This window comes from Humulus lupulus, chromosome 1 (genome assembly GCF_963169125.1).
Source record: "Humulus lupulus chromosome 1, drHumLupu1.1, whole genome shotgun sequence".
Lineage (NCBI taxonomy): Eukaryota > Viridiplantae > Streptophyta > Magnoliopsida > Rosales > Cannabaceae > Humulus > Humulus lupulus.
In genome coordinates this window covers 124,133,119-124,144,147 of record NC_084793.1, presented here as the reverse complement: position 1 = coordinate 124,144,147, position 11,029 = coordinate 124,133,119, and the positions used below count along the sequence as shown (strand labels likewise).

The following is an 11,029-nucleotide window of genomic DNA, read 5'->3' as shown; positions in this document are numbered from 1 at the left end:
CCCAGGATTAAATAATTTTTCAACAAAAAATAAAATGGGACACCACACCACCCGCCAACTCAGCCAACGGTGGCGTGCGCTCGTGTGATGGTCAAGTGTGTGAGTCATCACCCATGCGCACAAAACTGGGTGCCCCTTAGGGCTCAAACCCAATTCTCATAGTTGTCTATTATATACCTTAAGAAAAAGTATTCTTATCACATGTAAGACTCTTTCCACTATCACACACTCAACACTTCTCTATTTTACAAAATTCACACAAAGTTCCAACAATTAATAAAATAAAATGAAAATATCTTACCATTCTCTAGCCAATCTATAATCAGCTTGTAATTCTACATTAAACAAAAGCGTCTTTAAAAATTTAGAGTGCGAGTATATATATTAAAAAATAGTTAAATCGATTATAATTACACCATGAAAACACGAAAAACAAAGTACAATTACAACCACTAAAAATATTTCGTAGTTTACATATTAACAAAATGGGTAAGAGGGTAACCTATTATACATCCATAACAAAAAATATATATAATATTAAAATGGAACCACTAACTAAATTAAACAACTCTAAAAAATCATGTTAATAACTTCATCAATAGATCTACTAATCATATAGACATAGAGACAATGAATGCAGCCTAAGTTATCACCCATAAGTCGCTTTACTACCTTCACATGAAATGTTAAGAAATTATAATAGTAAAATAAGCAAACCAATGAAAAATAAAAATAAAAATTATACTTGCTTAAACTCCGTTGTGAATTGTTATCTCTCAAGTCAAATACACTGTTTCTACTCTATAATCAATTCATGCTTTCTCTACATCAAATACTATATAGAAGATTGTGCAGAATAATAATTCTAAACTTCATACCGATAAATAGTTTCGCTATTAATATTATTTTTATTTTATTTTTTAAAAAAGTTGAAAATTTGCGCTGTTTCCGTATTATAGCATGCAAATTGCAACCACGCAAATGAAGGAAAATATATATATAAATGGAGTAAATAATTTATTAAGTGAAAACGACCTAAGCATATCATTATTTTCTTTTATATATTTATTTATTTGTTATGTATACATTGTCTGCTAGACTATTCTTCATCTCATAGATATCAGACTACAGGCAAAGCAGATTAAAGTAATGAAAACAACAACAAAGATGATGATAACCAGAAGTGCAACTGGAAAATTTAGGCAAAGTCATCATCATGTTCCAAAGTATTCGGAGGCAATATTTTGTGAGGTAATTGATATCCAATAGAGGGTTGAGGCCTTACTACTGGGTGTTCTACTGAACTTAAAATACTTGTTACACATTCTACATTTGCCTTGGGCAAAGGCTTGTAGAAGGTAGATGTGGTGCTCCTTTTAAAATTTTGATTGGAAACAACAGATTCCGCCAGTTTCCTACGTTGAGGCAACACCCTAGTTTTCTGGTTCAGATTTCCATTTAATTTGTTGAGATGGTTCTCATTTCTTTCAGCTCCTTGCATATTTGGGCGTGCCATTGACTCAATAGGCACAAGTTTCCCATCAATTTGGTTCGTAAAAACAAATGACACCTGTATGCAGCAACATAGAAATAAAATACAAGTATTCAGTATTGTTCTTTTACGCTACTTAGTTCCGGGAAGAATAAACATTCTTTATTTTTGACAGAAGCGTAGTTCTTGGTAAGATAACGAAAATTGAAACTAATGCCAAAAACAAAGGATGAAATAAAATAAGTTTGTTAAACCTCATCGCCAGCTGAAGCTTGGAAAATAGCATCGGGAACTGTTGTTGGGTAAAAATGATGCCCCCAACTACCCAAGTCTTCTTCTAGAGGTGTCCCTACCTGAAAAAGGTTCCTCAAAATAAAATATGTACTTTGACATTGCATGGTGATTAGAAACTATCAGGTCTTAATCAACCAAATGTCACCTACCTGTTTCTCTGAGCTCTTTAACTTTTCTAAGCATCCAGCAATTTCTGCAAATCCGCCAATATCAGAGCTGTCTTGATCAGACTCACAGCTTCTGTTCATTAATTTGTTCTCTATTTCAGGCCTATCATCATCACTTTGGCAACGGATGCAGTTCATCTTTTCATGAATTTCAGACCTATGGATATGATAGAATGAAGACATTAAGACATTAAAATTGGGTGGAAGAAAATTTCCATGTTGTAAGACCATTCAAATAAATTGTTGTAGCCAAGGTCCTTGCTCCTTTCAAACACATTATATTTATCACTAGCAGTTGAGTTATTTTTTAATTGTTTTTTCTACAAGTTCACTATATGTTTCTCTGATCACGTTAATATGAATCATATTGTATTTTTTTACAATATGATAGGCATGTTCCTTTCTTGTTCCTTCTATCAGTCTGTGTCAGCAAATTGAATGGCAAAAAAATAGTAGTCATGGGAGACAGAAGGTATAATATACATCGTAAAGAACCATAAAGTCCAAAAGATTGATCAACTGAAGATGGAGGAAAGAACCATAATACAATTTAGGCCATATACAACAAAGAATCGAGAAACAAAAAAACAATAGCCTCTTGGTCCGTAGGACAAGAAAAGGAAACAATATAGCTGCACAAAAACTAGAAATATGCTACTAGTTAATTTAGCAAATGATTAACAATGAAGCAATAAAATTGCCAATGATATTATAGTACAGCATTTAACATCTGTTGGGAGGTTAGGGAGGGGAAAAAGCCTTACCTCACATTTTCATGGAAGCTGAACAGATCACGTAGATCTTCTATGGAAAGCAAATTCCCCTGAAATTGGATATTGCTCATATACAATGAAAAAGTAAACATCATTATAAAAACATAAAAGAAACACGATTCGAACCTGTGTTGTAAGGCTATCCGTTTGCTCCTGTTGGATAACTTTTTGGAGCCCTTCTTTTGACATCTGACGCTGATATACCTATGGAGTAATAATGCTTAAGTAAAAGTGGATAGCATGCTATTCCATAAATCTGGAGAAACAAAAAATATTGATTACTGAATCACTGCCACATTAAACCTTCTCTTCAATTGTCCCTGTGGTCAAAAATCTATAAATGTACACTCTCTTCTTTTGTCCATCTCTCCAGACTCTAGCAGCAGCCTATAAATAAATTGAAAAGGAAAAAAAAGCTAACTGATTACAGAAACAAAAGGTGAGTAAATAAGCATTTATTACATGGAGCAATGCCTGTTTTAATAAATCAGTGACCAGTTGCAATTTCTACTAAAATAACAAAAAGACAATTACTTGTTTGTCATTGGCAGGATTCCAATCAGGATCAAACAAAACAAGTCGATTTCCACCAATCAAATTGAGACCACAACCACCAGCCTTACTGCTTAAGAGAAACACAAATTCATCCTGCAGGTGGAGGAAGACTGGTTAGTCCACAGACAAGGCCAGAGAAATAGACGAGACCCAAAAAAAGAGTATCCTAACAAGCTTTGAAACTATAAAGTGACACACCTTTGATGGGTCATTAAAACGATTTACTAGCTTTTGTCTTTTGCTGATGGATGTGGATCCGTCAAGTCTCAAATATGGATATCTTCTTTCGCGACACAACTGAGCAAAAAGGTCTAGTGTCTGATGGATCACAGTTACGTAAATTTAAACAAATTATAACATCTCTATTAGGATTTTTTTTTCTAAGAATGCGTTATGAAATAAGAATTATTGACATATGACATTGTAAAACTCAAAGAGCACATGTTATAAGAGCCTTTTTGTTTATTTGTTCTTGCGACATCATACTGGCGGTCAATGGCAAATAAGAAAGTTTGGCATGCCAAAACAGCACATTTTCATCCTTGTTCTTGCACGAATGCATAACAACCATGATATCACAGGATTCAAACTAACTGAATCACTAACAAGAGTCCATACATTTATCCATAACTAGTTAACAATTATTGAGGTGAGAACAGCTAACAGAACCACTTTACATTGTTGGGGGGAGGGGGTGGGATTCTTGTAATGCTATTAATAATAGAATGGTGATAAGGATAATAAAGAAATTGCAAAATCTTAATAAATTATTGTAATTCTTACGAACGGCAAGAACCACGCGCAAATTACCTGAGTATAGTTTGAAACAAGGACAATCCGATCATCTGTTTTTTGACACAAGTGAGCCAGTAACCTAGCTAAGACGTGCATTTTTCCAGACAGTTCGACCCAAGCCCCATCCCCACCAGTCCATGATCCAGATCTATTGAATGTGGGACAAAAAATTATTAAAATTATTCAAGATAATATAGCTAACTATATGCTTAAAAAGAAATGAATGCTTACCTTCCAGAAAACATCTCAGGAGGAAAAAAACGCATACAGTCCTCAAAACCTGAAGTTCCTGAACTCCCACTTTTAACAGTATCATAGATGAGCTACAAGATACGGTATCGTATGTGAGATGAAGCTAGAAAATAGCGTGCAACTTGAGTATAACTTTCAACCTGAAAGTATTGAACTAGAATACCAAATGAGCAGAAGTTATAGAAGAAGACATTGATAGAATTGCAAATTAATTCATAGCTACGTGATCTGCAATTCCACATTGGATTTGGATATAACTGGAACAAAAGAGGCATCTAAAACCTATGTCTAAAAAAGGGACCTCACCTTAGGGTGATTGCAAAGCTTCTTGAGTGCTGTTATAAAAGCTAAAATCTTTGCTTGCTTTAATTCTTCAGAAATTGCCCGTTTAACCTGTTTATGAGGACAATCAGATAGCAACCTCAACTTGTCAGACAATGTTATTATAAAGTTCCAAACGCTGACTTAATAGGTAAAAAAGAACATACATTTTTGGAATGTATAAAATGGTTATATAATTCTGACTGAAGAGGAGTCAACTTGCAACAAACAACTTCAATTATCTGTGCAGGAGAAAACTTCCATAAGTAAAATAAATTCATAAATTTTAATTTTTGTAAGACTAACTCATATGCAATCAGCACGAAAGAGAGAGAGAGAAGGAGGGGCGGGGGGTGATGTTGCTAATTGCATTTTATGTCAAACTAACTAAAGAGCAAGCCAGCAAGGTTGACATACTTGAATAACAGAAGTAGATCGCCTAATTAACATCAGCCACCAAAATTTTAGTTCTAGTAAAGTGATAGGCCTCCATTGATGTTTGTTTACTCTAGGAAGCCTACAAGGGCTTAGTGTGGGGAGGACAGTAGTGTATTCGGTCTGTGGGGGTACTTACAGTTAGTTATGTTAGCTAATTTTCAGTGGGATGGGGTACACAGTAAGCCAATATAGGCTAGTATAAATAAACAGTTGGTTAAGAGAATTAACCAGGAAAATAGTGTAATCTGTACTGGAGAGGCTGGGCACTTGAACAACCCAGGTCCCCCTAATACAATCTTCCCATTTTTGCCACTGTTTGCTCTTGTTCTGTTAATTTGCTGTTGGATTTGATTCAATTGACAGGAAATTCCTATCAACGTGGTATCAGAGCAATCGTCCTGATGGGCCCGAAACCGCAAGTACTGATGGAAATATTTGATGAGAAATTGGAGGCACTACAGACAGAGTTTAATCGGAATTTGACGGAAGTGCGATCGGAATTTCACCAGCTGCCGCAGGAGATCGATTTCCTGAAATCAGAAGTGCAACGACTGCCGGAGATAGAGAAGAAGATGGACTTCATTGTTACTCATTTAGCTCAGCTACTACAAGCTTCAGGGAGAGCGACCACGGACGGTGTCGCAGCCAGCGCCAATCGGAATCGTCGGCCACTCGATGGGAACACCTCACCAGTACCGGCACCGGGTTTCTCCACCGCATCACCAATTCAACAGCCACCTCCAACCTGCACGGCGCCGCCAGTAGCTCCCTTCGATCCAGATTGCTCCGCTCAAAACTATGGCCAGGATTTTCGCCCCCCTCGACTAGAACTTCCACTTTTTTCTGGAGATAATCCCGACGGCTGGATTCAAAGAGCAGAGCGATATTTCCTCCTTGCCCGATTACCAGAACCTGCAATGTTGGAGACCGCCATCGTCGGATTGGACAGCGACGCTCTTACCTGGTTCCAATGGGAGAACCAGAGGCGACCAATCAACTCTTGGGCCACTTTAAAAAAACTGATTCTCCTCCGTTTTCGCGCATCTCCAGTGGGTTCCCTTTCTGAAGAATTGCTTTCGATTGTTCAGACGACCACCGTGAAGGATTATCGAGTCCGGTGGGAAGGATTGGCCGCGAGAATCTCCGATATCCCTGAACATATCTTAGAGGGTAGCTTTGTTCGGGGTCTGAAAGACGACATCAAAGCCGCCTTGCACATCTTGCAGCCGATCGGACTGGGCCAGCTCATGGACACGGCCCAACGTGTTGAAGAGGGGCACCAACTACTTCAATCGGGCCCAACGTTCAGGCCCATGCTGCCCAAAGGAAGTCTGAACCCTAGTATGGCCCATCGCACCCCAGGCGTTTCCATCACGAATCGACCGACTCCGGCACCTCTGCACGTTCCACCTTCGTGTTTCTCGAGCCAGACCAGTGCATTTCGGCCAAATGGAGCTCAACCACCAAAACCAGCGTCCTTCCGGCGGCTTACTGAAGCAGAATATCACGACAAGAAGGCGAGGGGTATTTGTTTCCGTTGCGACAAGAAATTTTTCAAGGGACATGAGTATGAGCAGAAATCGATTCAGGTCATGTTGGTGTTGGATGAAGATGCAACCCAGGCAGTTGAAGATTCTCCACTCCCTTCGCCGGATTCGGGAGAAACCGTGGTTACAGAAGAGAACCTCACGACGTTATCATTGAATTCCTTAGTGGGTATCACTTCTGCCCATACAATGAAGCTCGCGGGACGCATTGGAAACCAACAAGTAACTGTGCTAATCGACAGCGGCGCAACGCACAATTTCATCTCTATGGATATTGTTCTAGCATCGAGCATTCCGATTACAGCCACTACGTGTTACGGCGTCCTATTGGGTACTGGCGGCAAGGTTAGAACGGAGGGGATTTGCTCACAAGTGGAGCTGGACTTAGGGGCATTACGTGTTGTGACGGATTTTTTGCCATTAGAATTGGGCGGTGCGGATGTAATTTTGGGCATAAAGTGGCTGGAAACTCTCAGTAATATGCAGGTTAATTGGCGCACCATGGTGATGAAGTTTGAGATGGCGGGCGTTTGGATCACTTTACAGGGCGATCCGAGTTTGTGCAAATCACCCATATCCCTCAAGGCTATGCTATTGTCAGTAGAGAAGGAGGCACAAGGATTTTGGGTTCATTTCGGCAACATGGCAGCGGACATTGCAGTGGAACAGCGAGGTATTCCAGCTGAGCTAACTGAGGTTTTTAGCAGATTTCAGCCAGTTTTTATGATGCCAGAAGGATTACCGCCAACGCGCAGCCGTGAACATCAAATCACACTTCGAACGGGTTCGGGACCCATCTCGGTGCGCCCATACCGTTATGCTCAAGTACAGAAGGCTGAGATAGAAAGGCTAGTGTCTGAAATGTTGAAAGCAGGGATTATTAGGCTAAGCACCAGCCCATTTTCGAGTCCGGTGCTCCTTGTTAAGAAGAAGGATGGCAGCTGGCGCTTTTGTGTTGACTACCGAGCAGTGAACCGCGAAACGGTGGCTGATAAATTCCCAATTCCAGTCATTGATGAGCTGTTAGATGAGCTCCATGGAGCTCGCATTTTTTCGAAGTTGGACTTGAAGTCGGGTTATCATCAAATTCGCATTAAGGAAGAGGACGTTGCAAAGACAGCTTTTAGAACACACGAGGGACACTATGAATTTCTTGTGATGCCTTTTGGCCTCACTAACGCTCCAGCCACATTTCAAGCGCTAATGAACGAAGTTTTTCGGGATTTTTTGAGGAAATTCGTGCTGGTTTTTTTTTATGATATCCTCATTTATAGTAGCTCCTTGGCGGACCATGTCACTCATTTAACGTTGGTTTTGGAGCGCCTCCATCAAAATCAGCTTTATGCGAATCATAAGAAGTGTTCTTTCGGTCAAATGAAGGTGGAATACCTTGGGCACATCATTTCAGCCCAAGGTGTATCGGGTATCGGCCGATCCTAGCAAGTTGGAGGCCATGCGAGATTGGCCAATACCGAGAACTCTCAAGGGACTACGTGGTTTTTTGGGTTTAACGGGCTATTATCGCAAGTTTGTTCGTGGGTATGGGAGCATAGCCAAACCTCTTACCGATCAATTGCGCAAAGATGCCTTCAATTGGTCTAGCGAAGCACAGACAGCTTTTGAGCAACTTAAGCAAGCGATGTGTTCGGTTCCCGTGCTAGCACTTCCTAATTTTTCAGCACCTTTCGTGGTAAAAGCGGATGCTTCCGGAGTGGGTTTAGGGGCTGTCCTCATGCAAAACAGCCAGCCAGTTGCATTTTTCAGCCAAGTTTTGGCTCCGCGAGCACGCATGAAGTCCGTTTATGAGAGGGAACTTATGGCGATTGTTTTGGCTGTTCAAAAATGGCGCCCCTACTTGTTGGGACGTAAATTTGTGGTGCGCACAGATCATAAAAGTTTAAAACATCTCTTGGAACAGCGGCTGGTTGCTTTGGAACATCAAAAATGGCTTACAAAGTTGTTGGGTTATGACTTTGATATTATTTACAAACCTGGATTGGAGAACAAGGCGGCTGATGCTCTTTCACGGGTCCATTGCGATGCATTCCTGGCAGCTATTTCAGTCCCTAACGTCATTTCTATTCCGGATCTCCAAGCACACGTAGCGACTGATCCTTTTTTGACCAAGATTATGAAGGAGCTGTCTTTGGGTCAACATGGGGGCGGGTATTCATTGGTTCAAGGGTGTTTGAAGTTCCGTGGTCGGCTGGTTATTCCTTCTTCATCACCCTTTATTCCCATATTGTTGCAGGAATATCATGGGAGTAAGATGGGAGGTCATTCCGGAGTTTTCAAGACATTTCAGCAGGTGTCAGCCGACTTGTATTGGCGTGGAATACGCAGGAATGTTCAGCGTTTTGTGGCTGAATGCACAGTTTGCCAGCAAAACAAGTATTTAGCACAATCTCCCGCTGGTTTATTACAGCCTTTACCAATTCCAGACCAGATTTGGGACGACATTTCTATGGATTTCATGGAGGGACTGCCGGTTTCTAATGGGTTTGATACTATTTTCGTCGTGGTGGACAGATTAAGTAAGTATGGGCACTTTATTCCTTTAAAGCATCCGTTTTCAGCAGTCACTGTGGCAACTGTTTTTGTGCGGGACGTGGTAAAGTTGCACGGTATTCCACGTTCCATAGTTTCAGATCGCGAAAAATTATTTCTGAGTTTGTTTTGGAAGGAGTTGTTTCGTCTGCAAGGGACAGCTTTGAAGCAAAGTACAGCTTATCACCCTGAGTCCGATGGGCAAACGGAAGTGGTCAATCGTTGTTTGGAGACATATCTTCGATGTTTTGTGAGCTCCAAATCGAAGCAATGGATGAAATGGTTGGCTTGGGCGGAATATTGGTATAACACTTCATTTCATACGGCGGCTGGTATGACACCGTTTCGGGCTGTTTATCACAGGGACCCTCCTCCACTACTACGGTTTGAGCAGTTTGGTACGAAAGTCTCTGCTGTGGAGCAGTTTCTTCAGCAGCGAGATGATATTTTGGTATTGTTGAAGCAGAATCTTCATCGGGCCCAACAGAAGATGAAATATCAGGCTAACAAAAAGCGGCGTGACGTAAACTACCAGGTCAGCGATTTAGTCTATGTCAAGCTCAGACCATATCGGCAGCGCACATTGGCCAAGCGGTTGAATGAGAAGCTTTCACCTAGAATTTTTGGCCCTTTTCCAATCACAGCTCGTGTGGGAGCTGCTGCTTATCGTCTCTAATTGCCCCCGGAAGCTACCATACACCCAGTATTTCACGTTTCCCTCCTTCGCCCAGCTTTGGGACAAGGACAGCAAGCTTCGGCATTGTCCCCAGCCTTAACAGCTGAGTTGGAATGGCTCTTGGAGCCTCAAGAAGTGCTAGAGATTCGCCCAGGAACACAGAAAGAACACCCTCAAGCTCTCATTAAGTGGAAGAACCTGCCCGATTGTGATGCTACGTGGGAAGATTTTAACGTGATTCAAGAGCAGTTTCCCAACTTTCACCTTGAGGACAAGGTGAAGCTTTTAGGAGGCAGTATTGATAGGCCTCCATTGATGTTTGTTTACTCTAGGAAGCCTACAAGGGCTTAGTGTGGGGAGGACAGTAGTGTATTCGGTCTGTGGGGGTACTTACAGTTAGTTATGTTAGCTAATTTTCAGTGGGATGGGGTACACAGTAAGCCAATATAGGCTAGTATAAATAAATAGTTGGTTAAGAGAATTAACCAGGAAAATAGTGTAATCTGTACTGGAGAGGCTGGGCTCTTGAACAACCCAGGTCCCCCTAATACAATCTTCCCATTTTTGCCACTGTTTGCTCTTGTTCTGTTAGTTTGCTGCTGGATTTGATTCAATTGACAGGAAATTCCTATCATAAAGCTTGATCATAAATTTTAATTCTGGTAACACTTGATCATAATCATATCAGAACTAAGTGAACCGAAGTTACTAGCGTGTGAGACTTTAGCAGACCTACTTACATGACAACTAAATAGTTGAATGAACTTCAGACACCCAAGTGGTTACGCTTAATTCTATCAATATTTACTGAACTAATGTGTGTGTGTTCATGCGTGAAACTTGCTAAGCTGTTTTCATCTAGTTATCAACTTTATACATATTCATCTACTTTATGTTTGTATCAAATTTCCATTTGCTACAGAAAAATTACAAGTAAAAAAATAACGGGAGGTGAATTTTTTAGTCATGCTCTTAACTTCGGTTGAGGACACAGATTTCAGCTAAAAAGTTGCTTGAAAATAAATAATTGCAAATTACAACTTCACATTAGAAGTTAAACTCCACAATTCCACTCTTCTACATAAATCTGATTAACCTTGTCAATGACAGACATGCAGAGCAAGATCAGTTTTATACCTTTGGTGGCAAGTGGTTTGATAATAGTGCATTTG

General features: G+C 40.5%; 1 protein-coding gene across 3 annotated transcripts in view; it reads right to left on the bottom strand.

Annotated features, from left to right (window-relative positions):
• Window positions 1-1,016: 1,016 nt before the first annotated feature.
• Window positions 1,017-11,029, bottom strand: part of LOC133797530 (protein CHROMATIN REMODELING 25) — a 13,362-nt gene continuing 3,349 nt past the window's right edge. The window contains exons 9-21 of one of the 3 annotated variants that reach the window (XM_062235466.1): window positions 10,995-11,029; window positions 4,817-4,891; window positions 4,635-4,721; window positions 4,308-4,399; window positions 4,092-4,224; window positions 3,480-3,578; window positions 3,261-3,374; window positions 3,030-3,113; window positions 2,853-2,930; window positions 2,718-2,776; window positions 1,936-2,110; window positions 1,747-1,845; window positions 1,017-1,570 (exon numbers count right to left, since the gene is read on the bottom strand). The exon at window positions 10,995-11,029 is cut by the window's right edge and continues 16 nt beyond it. In XM_062235466.1, the coding sequence (XP_062091450.1) occupies window positions 1,199-1,570; window positions 1,747-1,845; window positions 1,936-2,110; window positions 2,718-2,776; window positions 2,853-2,930; window positions 3,030-3,113; window positions 3,261-3,374; window positions 3,480-3,578; window positions 4,092-4,224; window positions 4,308-4,399; window positions 4,635-4,721; window positions 4,817-4,891; window positions 10,995-11,029 (1,502 nt within the window). In that variant the 3' untranslated portion in view covers window positions 1,017-1,198. Of the gene's footprint in view, window positions 1,571-1,746; window positions 1,846-1,935; window positions 2,111-2,717; window positions 2,777-2,852; window positions 2,931-3,029; window positions 3,114-3,260; window positions 3,375-3,479; window positions 3,600-4,091; window positions 4,225-4,307; window positions 4,400-4,634; window positions 4,722-4,816; window positions 4,892-10,994 lie in introns of all 3 variants that reach the window. The other 2 variants (XM_062235459.1, XM_062235475.1) reach the window with 2 other exon arrangements.